Here is a 15,317-nt window from a genome sequence, read left to right as displayed (position 1 = left end):
CCCAAGGCAATTGTGCATGCATGGTGGCAATAATAATAATAATTGTGGCATTTCATTCATTTATTCAGTCGTATTTATTGAGCACTTACTGTGTGCAGAGCACTGTACTTAAGTGCTTACTTTGTGCCAGGCATTCAACTAAGTGCTGGAGTAGATGCAAGGTAATTGTGTTGGACGTAGTGACTGTCCCATATAAGGCTCACAGTCTTAATCCCCACTTTCCAGATAAGGTAACTGAGGCCTAGAGAAGGAAGTGACTTGCCCAAGGTCATACAGCAGACACGTGGCAGAGGCAGGATTAGAACCCAGGTCCTTCGAACTCCCAGGCCCATGCTCTAGCCATTAAGCCACACTGCTTCTAGCACCCAGAGGAGAGAATTCAGGAGCACTAGGAACCCAAATGCTGTCAAAAGGGATTGGAACTGGGCCAATTCAATCAAGAATCAGAGTGGACCTGAATTTCTAGCAATGCAGGACTTTAAGGCATGTGAATTACAATTTCCCAATTGTGAGGTAAGCAATCGTAATCTTTTCCTCTTTTTTTATGGTATTTGTTAAGTGCTTGCTATGCATCAGGCACTGTAGTCAGCACTAGAGTAGATACAAGTTAATCTAACAATAATAACTGTGGTGTTTGTTAAGCACTTACTAAGTGCCAGGCACTGTACTAAGCACTGGGGTGGGTACAAATAAATTGAGTTGGACCCGGTCCCTGTCCCACGTCGGGCTCACAGTCTCAGTCCCCATTTTCCAGATGAGGTAACTAGGGCCCAGAGAAGTGAAGTGACTTCCCCAAGGTGACACAGCAGACAAGTGGCTTAGTGGAAAGAGCACGGCCTTGGGAGTGAAAGGATGTGGGTTCTAATCTCGGCTCACCTGGAACAGTTCCTGTTCCACATAGGGCTCACCATCTTACTCTCCATATTTGGATGAGGTAGCTGAGGCCCATAAAATGAAGTGGTTTACCCAAGGTCACACAGCAGACAGTCGGCGGAGCCGGGATTAAAACCAGGTAATTAAAAATTCTAGGCTCGTCCTCTATCCACTAGGCCATACTGCTTCACAATGACTCCATTGGTCACTTATTCCACTGGGAAACTGAGCTGCATAGACAGAGGCGAGGTGAAGGATCATCATCATCATCATCAATTGTATTTATTGAGCGCTTACTATGTGCAGAGCACTGTACTAAGCGCTTGGGAAGTACAAATTGGCAACATATAGAGACAGTCCCTACCCAACAGTGGGCTCACAGTCTAAAAGGGGGGGACAGAGACAAAACCAAACATACTAACAGAATAAAATAAATAGAATAGATACGTACAAATAAAATAAATAAATAAATAGAGTAATAAATATGTACAAACATATATACATATATATCCTAACTCCCTTTCTGGGAACCAGCACATTACTTTCAGGAAAACCCAGATCTGGAGCAAAGGATGGTTCCACAGAGCGTCTCTAGCCTCTTCAGAACCATTTAGTAGGAGCTGAGGGCTTGGCCAGGGTAGAATTCGGTATTTCTGTCTCAACTCTTGGGTTTTTTGTTCAAGTTTTACCCCAACACTCGCTTTAGCCCTGTGAAGCAAAGAGATGTAAGCAGTTAGTTCTCAGAATAATTATTGACAATCTGGGTTTTGGAAATGTTTCAAATGACATAGCGGATTGAAAACACAGAAAAGCTAATTTCATTTATCATCGTGCAATTGCTGAAAAGTTAGAGGAAAGAATAAATGAAAATCACTCAAATGCCATTTCTTTGGACTTCATTAATCTGGAATTTGTGCTAGTTCAGTCAGTCAGTCAGTCAAATGTATTGAGCACTTGATGTGTGAACGCAGAGCACTGTACTAAGCTCTTGGGAGAGTACACTATAACAATATACATACACATTTCCTGCCCACAACTAGTTTACAGTCTAGAGGAGATATTATATCCTTGGTTCCCCTCTTTCCTTTCTCTCTCAACAAATGACAAATGAAAGAAGCTTGGTTTGAAGAAGGAAACTTTTCTACCATGTGGAGGTTAACAGATATAACCTCTTTTACCAGCTGCAGGAGAATATGAAGAAGCCCTGCTAAAATAACCCCTACTAAAATCACACCTCCTCCAGGAAACCTTCCTTGATTAATCTGTCACTTCCCTATCCTGTTTCCCCCGTTACTGCATCACCTATTCACCTAAGTCCTCAGCCCCCAAATCTCACCCCACCCTCTTTCTTCACAGAATTTTAACAAGATGCATTTTAACTTTTTTTTTTAACATTTTAACAGAGAAGCAGCGTGACTCAGTGGAAAGAGCACGGGCTTTGGAGTCAGAAGTCATGGGTTCAAATCCCGGCTCCGCCAACTGTCAGCTGTGTGACTTTGGGCAAGTCTCTTCACTCCTCTGTGCCTCAGTTACCTCATCTGTAAAATGGGGATTAAGACTGTGAGCCCCACATGGACAACCTGATCACCTTGTAACCTCCTCAGCGCTTAGAACAGTGCTTTGCACATAGTAAGCACTTAATAAATGCCATTATTATTATTATTATTATTATTATTATTATTTAACTGATTCACATTTAACTAGAATTACCGGGGTTAAACTGAATTCAGTGAGCTCCAAGATTGACGGAGAACTCCCGTTAGCAACCAAAGATGAACCTCAGGTCTGACACTTCAGTGCTGAGAACCTGCACGAAGGAATGAATTATAGTGATGATGGTTTATGCAGCAACCCTCACACTGTCCCATCCTGCTGTTCTTGCTGGAATGTGGAGTGTAACAAGAAGGAGTAATAAGAATAACAGTATTTTGTTAAACCCTTATTATGTGCCAGGCACCGTTCTAAGCATAGGGGTGGATGCAAGCTAATCGGGCTGGATCCAGTCCATGTCCCACATAGAGCTCACGGGCTTTGTCCCCATTTTACAGATGAGGGAACCGAGGCACAGGGAAGTTAAGTGACTTGCCCAAGGTCACAGAACAGGTAAGTGGCAGAGCCGGGATTAAAACCCAGGTCCTTCTGACTCCGTGGCCCGTACTCTGTCCACTAGTCCATGCTGCCTCTTACCCCATCCTCATTGCACATTGCCAGTGGGTACACAGTTTATAGTTTCTGTGCTCACAACTCTACTGCAGCCAAAGCAATCCTGACATTTTGCTGAAACTGCTGCAGCAAGATGAAAAAGAAGGCAGTTGTCAATCAATCAATCAATCAATCGTATTTATTGAGCACTTACTGTGTGCAGAGCACTGTACTAAGCGCTTGGGAAGTACAAGTTGGTATAGAGACAGTCCCTACCCAACAGTGGGCTCACAGTCTAGAAGGGGGAGACAGAGAACAAAACCAAACATATTAACAAAAATAAAATAAATAGAATAGATATGTACAAGTAAAATAAATAAATAAATAAATAGAGTAATAAATATGTACAAACATATATACATATATACAGGTACTGTGGGGAAGGGAAGGAGGTAAAATGGGGTGGATGGAGAGGGGGGCAAGGGGGAGAGGAAGGAGGGGGCTCAGTCTGGGAAGGCCTCCTGGAGGAAGTGAGCTCTCAGTAGGGCCTTGAAGGAAGGAAGACAGCTAGCTTGGTGGATGGGCACTAGTAATGCCACCCATGTGGGACAACCAGTTTTCAGGAGACCAGCTGGGTCTGTTTACCTTGCAGCATATCGTTCATTCAGACATAGTTATTGAGCCCTTACTATGTGCAAAGCGTTGCACAAAGTATTTGGGAGAATACAATATAACAATAAACAGACACCTTCCCTGCCCACAGGGATATCCTCTGTGATTCCAGACTGTGAGCCCATTGGTGGGTAGAGACCATCTCTATATGTTGCCAACTTGTAATTCCCAAGCGCTTAGTACAATGTTCTGCATACAGTAAGCGCTCAATCAATCAATCAATCAATCGCATTTATTTTAACTACGATTTAAATACGATTGAATGAATGAATGATTCCGTGGAACTAGGATCTAGGATTCACAGAACAGGGCTCCCCTTCTGGGTTCACGGCAGGTCTAAAATCAGTCCATTTAAAACTATGGCGATTGGTTTGTGAAACTGTACGAAACTTTAAAGGAGCAACCCTGATTTTGATCCTGCCCCACAATATAACAAGGCTGTTGCGAAGTGAAATTGAAATGAAATATGCTTTTAGTTTTGGAAGATGTGAAGCAATTGTTTTGTCCTGGGTTTTTTTTTTTTTCCCCTCCATGTTAGCCTTCAGAATGGTAATGTTGAAATGGACTCAAAAAATGAGGCAGACATCCTGAACACATTATTATCAAGATGGTTTCTTTAGTTATATATACTGAACCACGGAAACATCTTAAGACAGCTTTCATTCACTTAGAAGTGGTTTGTTTGGCTAGTACTGAGTGTAAATTTTTGTAGAGTTCTACTGAGCTTGGACAAGGGGGTCAGTGGGGAAATTGTATACACTGTGTCACAGATTCAGGGTAACCCATTTACTGACAAGCATAATTTTTTCCAGGACACTTTGGCAATGCACTAAAGAAGACCTTAATTTTCCGTTCATGGGCCTAAAACCTCAGAATAGGAATGGAAACTAGAATTAATTCTATTAATTTTGAAGTATAGGGCTCTTTTTTTACCAAACTTGGTTACATCTTAATATGTTCAGAGCTATCGTCAGGTTGAGTAGCGTGCTGTTATTCAAGAAACCATATTCTTTATGAATTATGGCAGAAAGTATTCAGTGCATTCTGCTCTGAAGGAAATGGAGGTATCATTTATTCTCTCAAATTCTCTGTTTTTGCTTGGCTCCGGTATAAGAGTCATCTCATCTAGATGACTCTGTAAGATTTCTATTTACTATTCCATTTATTTTGTTAATGATGTGCATTTAGCTTTAATTCTATTTGTTCTGATGACACCTGTCCAAATGTTTTGTTTTGTTGTCTGACTCCCCCGTCTAGACTGTGAGCCCGTTGTTGGGTAGGAACCGTCTCTATATGTTGCCAACTTGTACTTCCCAAGCGCTTAGTACAGTGCTCTGCACACAGTAAGCGCTCAATAAATACGATTGAATGAATGAATAAATACGATTGAATGAATGAATGAATTTCTAGGTAAAGCCTGATTTGAGGTCCTATCTAAACAGCAGTATTCCAGCCCATGATACAGCAGCATCATTGTGTGAGTGTCTGTGTGGCTGGATGGAGTAATAGGCGGGAAAGAGAAATGCATTCAGTCAGTCAATCCTATTTATTGAGTGCTTACTGTGGGGGGAGCACTGTACTAAGCGCTTGGGCGAGTACAATATAACAATAAACAGACACATTCCCTGCCCACAAACAAGTTTACAATTCTAGAGTCTACAGCATTCCATGATTCTTCTCAAAGTGAATTGCTATAGATCATTCTGGGTGTACTGATTACAGTTCTCAGCGTAAACCTCATTTGGCTGAAATGAAGTAGCTGTAAAGTCACATGGGAAACAAACTCTAGGGTCAGACAGGCTTGCCAAGAAGTCATAATGACCCAAGAAGAACTCCATGCTTTAAGGGATCCCTGCCCCTCACTCTGTGATATTCAGAGGTGCTTGGTGCTTGCAAATCAGCTGGTGTGACACTCTCTCAGCTTCGGCGACCACTGCCTCCCTTAAGCCAAGCTTGGAAGCAGTTAGAAAGGGATGGTTCCAAGGACTAGACCCACTTTTGCGGAAAAAGACATAAAACAGCCGTTGGTTCCTCAACTCCAAACACTTTCCCCACTCCAGGAGAAGCCCATCCACCTTGTCGTCATCAGCAGCATTGATTGATTCCAGCGCTTAATACAGTGACTGGCACCTAATAAACGCTTAACAAATGCCATAATTATTATTATTACTGGGTGCAGAGCTCTCTACTAGGTGATCAAGAACATACAATAAATGTAAATGATGCATTCATTCGATCATATTTAATGAGCATTTACTGTGTGTAGAGCATTGTACTAAGCACTTGGAAAGTACAGTTTGGCTACAGATAGAGATAATCCTTACCCAACAACGGGCTCACAGTCAAGAAGACACACACAGCTCACAGACAACAAAACAAGTAGATAGACATCAATAGTATCAAAATAGATAAATAGAATTATAGATATATACACAAATGATACACCCCCTGCTCTTGGGGGAGCATAGTCTAATGAGACTTCCAACTAATGGAGGAGGCAGAGAGAGAGAGAGACCAATCCAATATTTTCAATAAAAAAGATACAATTGGAAAAAACAATAGCCAAAAATTAAATTTGCTCCCTTTATTCAACCCCCTCCCAGCCCCACAGCACTTATGTACATATCTGGATTTATTTGCATTCATCTCAGTCTACCCCTCTAAGAAGTAAGCTCACTATAAGCAGGGAACATGTCTGTTATATTGTTCTCACCCAAGCATTTAGTACAGTGCTCTGTGCACAGTAAGTGCTCAATAAATACTATTGACTGATGCTCATTGTGGGGAGGGTCTGTTTATTGTTGTATTGTAGTCCCCCGAGTGCTTAGCACAATGCTCTGCACACTGTAAGTGCTCAATAAATAGGATTGAATGAATGAATGAAGATACTAGAAAGATGGCATAAAGTGATACGGACACCGGGGCTAAGCATGGCTGAGGGTATGACATGACTTAGGGAGGTAGAGATTGATTGGGAAGAACAAGCCCATTAGCCCAAGATGCCCTCCATACAGAAGGCCCTAAACAGGGCATCTCACCCAGTTGGTGTTCAAAAAATGCTATTACTAAGAATTATGGTACTTGTTAAGCACTTACTTTGTGCCAAGCACTGTTCTTCCTGAGCACTGAGTTAAATACAAGTTAATCAGGTTGGACACAGTCCCTGTCCCAGATTGAACTCGCAGTCTTAATCCCCATTTTTCACGTATGAGGTAAGTGAGACCCAGAGGAGTGAAGTGGTTTGCCCAAGGTCACACAGCAGACAAGTGGTGGAGCCGGGATTAGAACCCATGACCTTCTAACTCCCACTAAGGCCCGTGCTTCATCCACTATACCATGCTGCTTCATTACACCATGCTGTTTCTCTACTAAAATGACTGCGAGACCCATGTGGGACAGGGATTGGGTCCAACCCAATTTATTTGTATCTACCCCAGAGCTTAGTAAAGTGCCTGGCACAGAGTAAGCGCTTAACAAATACCAGAATTATTATTATTATTATCATTAATTAAACCCAGAAAGTGGTGTCATCTCTTCCTCTGCTTTAGCTCTCTAGCAGTAGAAACAAGATTAAACAAACCAGACTGAAGAGAACGTGGTTGTTTAGAGAGCTCTCTCTTCTGTGCTGTCTAGGTTCTAGGATCCATACCCTTTGGGCATCTAGATGCCTTCCCAGACTGAGCCCCCTTTTTCCTCTCCTCCCCCCAATCCCCCCCTCCCTACCTCCTTCCTCTCCCCACCGCACCTGTATATATGTTTGTACAGATTTATTACTCTATTTTACTTGTACATATTTACTATTCTATTTATTTTGTTAATGATGTTTAATAAATAGCTTTATTTCTATTTATTCTGATGCCTTGACACCTGTCCACGTGTTTTATTGTCTGTCTCCCCCTTCTAGACTGTGAGCCCGTTGTTGGGTAGGGACCGTCTCTATATGCTGCCAACTTGTACTTCCCAAGCGCTTAGCACAGTGCTCTGCACACAGTAAGCACTCAATAAATATGATTGAATGAATAAATGAATGAATTTGGAATTCACCCCACCCTCAGCCCCACAGCATATATGTAATATGTACAGATCTGTAATTTTAAAATTTATATTAATGCCTGTCTCCCCCTCTAGACTGTAAGCTCACTGTACTGTGTTGTACTCTCCCAAGAGTACACAGTAAGTGCTCAGTAAATACCAATGATTGATTGATTGATTGATTGATATAAACTTTACTGTAAATGCATGTTTTCATTTTCAGGGACTTTTGGGTAGCAGAGGCCCTCCAGGACTGCCTGGCCCCAAGGGAACTGAGGTATGAGGAAAATCATGTCAACTCAAAAATTTTTCTTCAGATTTTCCCTTTTCATAAGCAACTTATGCTTAAAGAAAATGTTGCTTTGGCATGTACAACTTTTGCCAAGGAAGATTTAAAGTTTCCATTTTATTTTGGCCAGTGTTGAATAGAGTTTTGATTCATTTTGCAGTACTCAGCATTTATTAAATGATTTAGTTCAGTGGTCTCCTTGGAAGGTCTCAAGAATTTGGGCCAAAATCTCATCTGTACTCCGGAATTAAGTATTATTTACTGTTTTGTATTTATGGCTCAGTTTTTTTTTCATTAGTTTCAGAAAAATACCTGTAAATCAAATAAGCTGAGTAGGTAATGTTGAGCTATGTTCTATCTATAGTGTTCAAATGTAAGGAACTATAAATCTAAATTTAAAGGAATAGAATCAGAATATTTAATAATATAATGATGGGGTGCTCGATATTTTCATTTTTAATGTACAAAAATGAATATGAAAGCTTTCAGATCCCTCTCATCATTATTATTACCATTATTATTGTTATTATTATTATTATTATGTGAAGTGCTTACTATGTGTCTAGAGCTGTTCTAAGTACTGGGGTAGATACAATTTAATCAGGTTGGACACAGTCTCTGTCCCACATGGGGCTTACAATAGGAGGGAGTTGGATTTAATCCCCATTTTATAGTTGAGGAAACCGAGACAAAAAGAAGTTGTGACTGGCCCAAGGTCACACAGCAAGCATTTGGCAGAGTTAGGGTTAGAACTGGCTCCACCACATGTCTGCTGTGTAACCTTGGGGGAGTCATTTAGCTTCTCTGGGCCTCAGTTTCCTCATCTGTTAAATGAGGATTAAGAGTGTGAACCCTATGTAGGACAGGGACTATGTCCAACCTGATTAACTTGTATCTACCCCAGTGCTTAGAACAGTGCTTGGCACATAGGAAGTGCTTAGCAAGTACCATAATTAATAATAATAATAATAATAATATTAATAATGGTATTTTTTAAGTGCTTACTACGTGCCAAGCACTGTTCTGAGCACTGGGGTAGATAGAAGGTAATCAGGTTGTCCCACATGGGGCTCACAGTCTCAATCCCCATTTTGCAGATGAGGTAACTGGGACACAGAGAAGTTAAGTGACTTGCCCAAGGTCAACAGCAGACAAGTGGCAGAGCTGGGATTAGAACCCACAACCTCTGACTCCTGAGACCAGGCTCTTACCACTAGGCCATGCTACTTCCCATAATAATAATTATTCATTATTATTAACCCATGTCCTCAGTCTCAGGCCTGAAGTCTTTCCAGTTTCTTGCTAGAGGATTTCCTTCTTTGGCCCACAGACGCCAAAAATGAGAGTGTGACAAAAGAAGAGAACAGCTCTAAATTTCTGGGAAATCCCAACTATTGAGAGATCATAGGTCCAATGCATTTCAGGCCTTAGGAAACTTCTCTATTAGCTTGATTCCACTTGAAACTGAAAGCAGTATGTCTTAGTGGAAAGAGCACAGGCCTGTATTCTATTCTAGCTCCGCCGCTTTCTAGACTGTGAGCCTGTTGTTGGGTAGAGATCGTCTCTATCTGTTGCTGAATTGTACTTTCCAAGCGCTTAGTACAGTGCTCTGCACACAGTAAGCGCTCAATAAATACTACTGAATGAATGAATGAATGAACCTGGGGCAATTCACTTCATTTCTCTGTGCCTCAGTAAAATGGGGAATAAACTCTTCTCCCTCCAGTTTAGACTGTGAGTCCCATGTGGGCATGTCCAACGTGGTTATTTTGTGTCTACCTCAGCGCTTAGTATAGTTCTTGGCACATAAGAAGCACTTAACTAGTACCATTAAAAAAATAACTGAGTTGGTGATGTTCTACTGACATGACCATTCTGCTCATAGAGAGTTTTGGGGGCTTCAGTTACTAAGATAATTATCCACTGTGTCTCTATGTAGCAATATTGCAGTATAGGTTTCCTTCTACATGGATCAAATAGCATGGTGGAGTGGAGAGAGCAGGGGGCTCGAGTTAGAAGGTCATTAGTTCTAATCCCAGATCCACCACTTGTCTTCCATGTGACCTTGGGCATGGCACTTCACTTCTCTGGGCCTCAGTTCCCTCATCTGTCAAATGGAGATTGAGATTGTGAGCCCCATGTGGGACAGGGGCTGTGTCCAACCTGATTTGCTTGTATCCATCCCAGCACTAAATACAGTGCCTCGCACATAGTAAGCACTTTACAAATACCATCACTGTCATCATCATCATCATCATCATCAGTATTATTATTATCAAATCTGTCTCACATCAATGCAGATGCTTCTTTCAGCATGCTGTCCAGAATGTTTAATGATTTTCAAAATTTAAACCAATTGGGAAGAATTCTAGTTTGCTTATCTCTAGGTTTTTTGGGATTTTTTTTCATGTCACCGCAAACTCTGATTTTCTTTTTTTAGGGAGAAGAAGGTCCAGTGGGTACACCAGGAGGTTTGGGACCAACGGTATGTATCGCTTAAGTAAAAGAGTGTCCCTGGAGCAAAAATGCCCAATAATTTTAAAATGAACCTTATGATGATCACTCACAATGGAGTGCAGAAACACCACTACAGACCTTGGCCTGGGGCAATGAAGAACAAGTCAAAACAGAAGACTTCAATTTGGAATTCTTCAGGGACATATTAAAGGATAAAATGCTTGCTCTTGATCTATTTCTTTATTAACTGTAGTCATTTGTACAAATCATATCTGACAACACTCCAAAGATTCTAAGATGCCAAATTCCTTGGCAATTTTTGCAGCATTATGGGACTCCAAATTTGTTTAAGAATGGCCAAAAATGAACGTTAGAAAAACAAGACAAATTTAGGCCGTTCTTTTTTCACGGAATCTCATTTGTGAAGAATGAAGACTTGGTTTTGAAGATATATTTAGATTTTTGAAGAAATTTGAGCTGGCATTACCCAATCTCAAGTCCCATGAAACCACTTAGTTTTCCATTTTCACTAGGAAACTTTCAATTGTAGAAGTCTCGAGGTTTCCTTCTCCAACAGTGAACTCAGAAATTAAAGGGTCCCTTCTTAGGTTCTCTTTATCCACTCATAATGCAATTAGTAACCTTTTCACAGCATTCCACTTTAACTCATACCTTCATATAAATTACCTGAAGATGTGAAAAAGTTGCCTTGAAAATTAACTTTTATATTAGTTCTTGTTTACAAAAAACTTCACTCATAATGACTGGGTAACAAACCTCAGGGAACAAGTCTGAATTTTCTGTGTTTACTGGGATGGGGGGTTGATATCTGTAGCTAATCAATAGAAACCTCATTTAGCCATTAGATTCGATTCCTGATTCCAACACCTCCGTTATTGGGAGGCATTAATAAGATACCGTTTTTATATGCTACAGATGTAAGGCTTGTTTTTCCCAAAAGAGCAGCATTTTCCTGCTGAGCTGGGTCTGCACTCAATTCATTGTCAGTCATATTTATTGAGCGCTTACTGTGTGCAGAGCACTGTGTTAAGATCTTGGGAAGGCACAATATAACAACAAACAGACATATTCCCTGCCCACAACGAGCTCACAGTCTCCATCATTCCTCATGGGAAACTCCATCACTGAGGGTCCAAATTTCATACGGTATCACACATAGAACCCAGAAGGACCTGGGTTCTAATTCTGACTCTGCCGCTTGTCTGCTGGGTGACCTTAAACAAGTCACTTCACTTCTTGGTGTCTCAGTTCCCTCATCTGTAAAATGGGAATTAAGAGTTTGAGCCCCATGTGGGACAGGGACTGCGTCCAACCTTTTTAACTTGTATCTACCCCAGTGTTTAGAATAGTGAATGGGAAATAGTAAGTGCTTAACAACTATTATTATTATTATTATTATTATTATTATTATTATTATTATTATTATTCCTGGTGTCTACCCAGAAACAGGTGCTAAGACCAAGAAATCTTAGGATTTCACAGAAAATTCAGATTTCTCTTTGAAATAGTTTGGGGCCAGCTGTCCTTAATCAATCAATTAATGGGATTTATTGAGCACTTACTATGTGCATAGCATTGTACTACACTTGAGAGAGTGTGATGATAAAAAATCATAATTACGGTATTTGTTAAGCGCTTTCTCTATGCACGGCACTGTACTAAGCACTGGATGAAGACAAGTAAATTGGGTTGAACACAGTCCCTGTCCCACAAGGGGCTCACAGTCTTAATCCCCACCCCATTTTACAGATGAGGTAACTGAGGCACAGCGTAATGAAGTGACTCACCCAAGGTCATGCAACAGACAAGTGGCAGGGCCAGATTAGAACCCAGGATCTTCTAACTCCAAGGGTTGTGTTCTATCCATTAGGCCATGCTGCTTCTCTACAGCATAATAAACTTACCTTTCCTTGAGCAGGTGAAACTATTTCTCAGTTAAGATGGTCAGTTGCCTAGTTTCAAGTTGGCCTGTCCCCTGCCAGGAGGGAATTCAGTTCCGGATGTCTTGATGGACGGTATTTTTATTTCAAGCACCTAACATCTCTAGTACTCTGCTCTGTGAGAGAGTTCAGCATCCTAGAATTGGCAGCTTGTATTTAGAGAGACCTGAGAGTAGAATTTGTTAGTAATTAATAAAAATGATGGCACCTGTTAAGCACTTACTATATATCCAACACTGTTCTAAGCTCTGGGATAGATACAAGCTAGGTTGGAGAGTCTCTGACCAACATAGGGCTCACAGTCTTAATCCCCATTTAATAGATGAGGTATCTGAGGCCCAGAGAAGTGAAGTAACTTGCCCAAGGTCAACCAGCAGACATGTGGCAGGTAGCCAGGATTAGGACCCATGACCTTCTGATTCCCAGGCCCATGGTCAGTCCACTAAGCCCTGCTGCTTCTCCTTGATGGCTCTGAAGAAGTTGGGAAACTCAGAAGATCCAGGACAATTGCCTGTGGTTCAGTTGGAAACAAGCATACTTCCACAGACAAGGCATCTATGAAGCAGCGTGGCTTAGTGGCAGGAGCCCGGGCTTGGGAGTCAGAGGTCGTGGGTTCTAATCCTGGCTCTGCCACCCTTCTGCTGGATGACTTCGGGCAAGTCACTTCACTTCTCTGTGCCTCAGTTACCTCATCTGTAAAATGGGGACCAAGACTGAGAGCCCCACATGGGACAACCTGATTACTTTGTATCTACCTCAGTGCTTCGAACAGTGCTTGGCACATAGTAAGCACTTAACAAATACCATCATTATTATTATTATCTGTAGGATGTCATCATGTTGCATTGCATGCTGGAGGAATGTGTGTGATTTCTAGTACCTTATGGGGCCTGGTTTTTTTGAATGCTGCCACTGGCCACCTATCTGAAAATATTTCAGGTCCAGACATACTGTAGGGAGGCTAATTTTACATCTAAAACAGCCATCGCTCCATTTTGAAGTACTAATGGAATATTCTTTTATTCTGGATAAACTACAGAATAGAAGTTCTCGAAAACATGTGCGTCCTAAGAAGAAGATGACATTACACAGCCCCAACATCTCATTAAGCACTCATGTACTATTCCAGACTCCATGTTGAGGGTAGAGGTTTTCTTAAGGAAATGTTAAGGCTGTAATTTTAATTGTGTGGTTTGATCGGGCATAAAACAGTAGTTAGTCCACACATAAACGCTCACTGCCTAATGCAAATGAAATCAACACCATTTGCAATGTTCTAGCTATCTCACCAAGAAAAATCTGTGTGTAAACCTCAAAAAGAAGCTTTCAAAAATGGTGAGAAATGTCCAATTGTAGTAAAAATGGACCAAACTGAAGATTTTAAAATCTAGTCTAAAATGTTTCTTTCATTTCTCTTTCTTGATCTCTCATATATCTCCCCCCGCCCCCCACCCCCATCCCCAACCTCCCTTCCTTTCTTTCTTCCATCTTCTCGTCCTTTTTCCAATTCTAGGGAAAACCAGGTCGGAAGGGCTATGCTGGTGAACCAGGACCAGAAGGATTGAAGGTAAATCTATTGATTCTAACATACTTGGGCATAGATGCATTTTGAGGGGAGGTATGATAACCATGCAGATTAACAGTAGCCCAAGACCTGAAAGAAGCCCTGACATGAGCCGTTTAAAATTTCAATGAAATTTGAAAACACACCTCATAGTATGAGTACTGTATTTCTGAAGCTACTGATGTCCAATTTTCAAGTCCACATGGACCAACAATGCTTTTTAATCAACCAATCAATAGCATTTATTGAATACTTTCTGTGTGCAGAGCACTGTAATAAGCACTTGGTGAGCAAGATTTGAGCCAAACTCTGCAAACAGCCACTTAATGACTCCCTATAATAATAATAGCAATTCTGGTATTTGTTAAGCACATACTATATGCCAAGCACTATAGTAAGTGCTGGGGTAGATTTTACTGTTTATTGTTCTATTGTATTTTCCCAAGCACCTAGTGCAGTGCTCTGCACACATTAAGCGCTCAATAAATACCATTGAATGAATGAATACAAGATAATCAGGCTGGACACAGTCCCTGTCCCACCGGGGACTCACAGTCTTAATCCCCATTTTACAGATGAGGAAACTGAGGCACAGAGAAGTGAAGTGATGTGTCCCAAGTCACACAGCAGACCAGTGGTGGAGCCGGGATTAGAATCCTGGTCATTCTGACTCCTAGGCCGGTGCTTAACAAGCATAGTTTTGTGCACTCAAGGTCATATTATGGGAAATAGGTTCTACTATTCATTCATTCATTCATTTCATTCAATCGTATTTATTGAGTGCTTACTGTGTGCACAGCACTGTACTAAGCGCTTGGGAAGTACAAGTTGGCAACATATAGAGACGGTCCCTACCCAACAGTGGGCTCACAGTCTAGAAGGGGGATGGGGATGGGGAGAGGAAGGAGAGGGCTCAGTCTGGGAAGGCCTCCTGGAGGAGGTGAGCTCTCAGTAGGGCTCACAGTCTCACAGTCTACTAGCCCCACCTCCTAAAGTGCCCAGAAGCCCCAAAGTCACCTTGTCTGCTTGAACGATAGACGATGCTTTTGGCTTCTCAAGCCCTACCCTAGTCCCTCAGCCTGGTGCTATGAGAAGCAGCGTGGCTCAGTGGAAAGAGCCTGAGGGGCTTTAGAGTCAGAGGTCATGGGTTCAAATCCTGGCTCCGCCAATTGACAGCTCTGTGACTTTGGGCAAGTCACATTACTTCTCTGGGCCTCAGTTACCTCATCTGTAAAATGGGGATGAAGATTGGGAGCCCACCGTGGGACAACCTGATCACCTTGTAACCTCCCCAGTGCGTAGAACGATGCTTTGCACATAGTAAGCG

The 15,317-nt window shown here is 41.6% G+C and overlaps 1 protein-coding gene across 1 annotated transcript in view; it reads left to right on the top strand.

Moving 5' to 3' along the window:
- The window catches only part of COL24A1 (collagen type XXIV alpha 1 chain), a 500,281-nt gene that overhangs the window by 219,724 nt on the left and 265,240 nt on the right, over positions 1 to 15,317 (top strand). Inside the window, exons 21-23 of the mRNA XM_038745410.1 lie at positions 7,943 to 7,996; positions 10,449 to 10,493; positions 13,940 to 13,993. Of these exons, the coding sequence (XP_038601338.1) occupies positions 7,943 to 7,996; positions 10,449 to 10,493; positions 13,940 to 13,993 (153 nt within the window). The remainder of the gene's footprint in view (positions 1 to 7,942; positions 7,997 to 10,448; positions 10,494 to 13,939; positions 13,994 to 15,317) is intronic.

This window comes from Tachyglossus aculeatus, chromosome 4 (assembly GCF_015852505.1).
Source record: "Tachyglossus aculeatus isolate mTacAcu1 chromosome 4, mTacAcu1.pri, whole genome shotgun sequence".
NCBI lineage: Eukaryota > Metazoa > Chordata > Mammalia > Monotremata > Tachyglossidae > Tachyglossus > Tachyglossus aculeatus.
The sequence above is the reverse complement of the archived record's forward strand: the minus strand, read 5'-3'. Positions and strand labels throughout refer to the sequence as shown.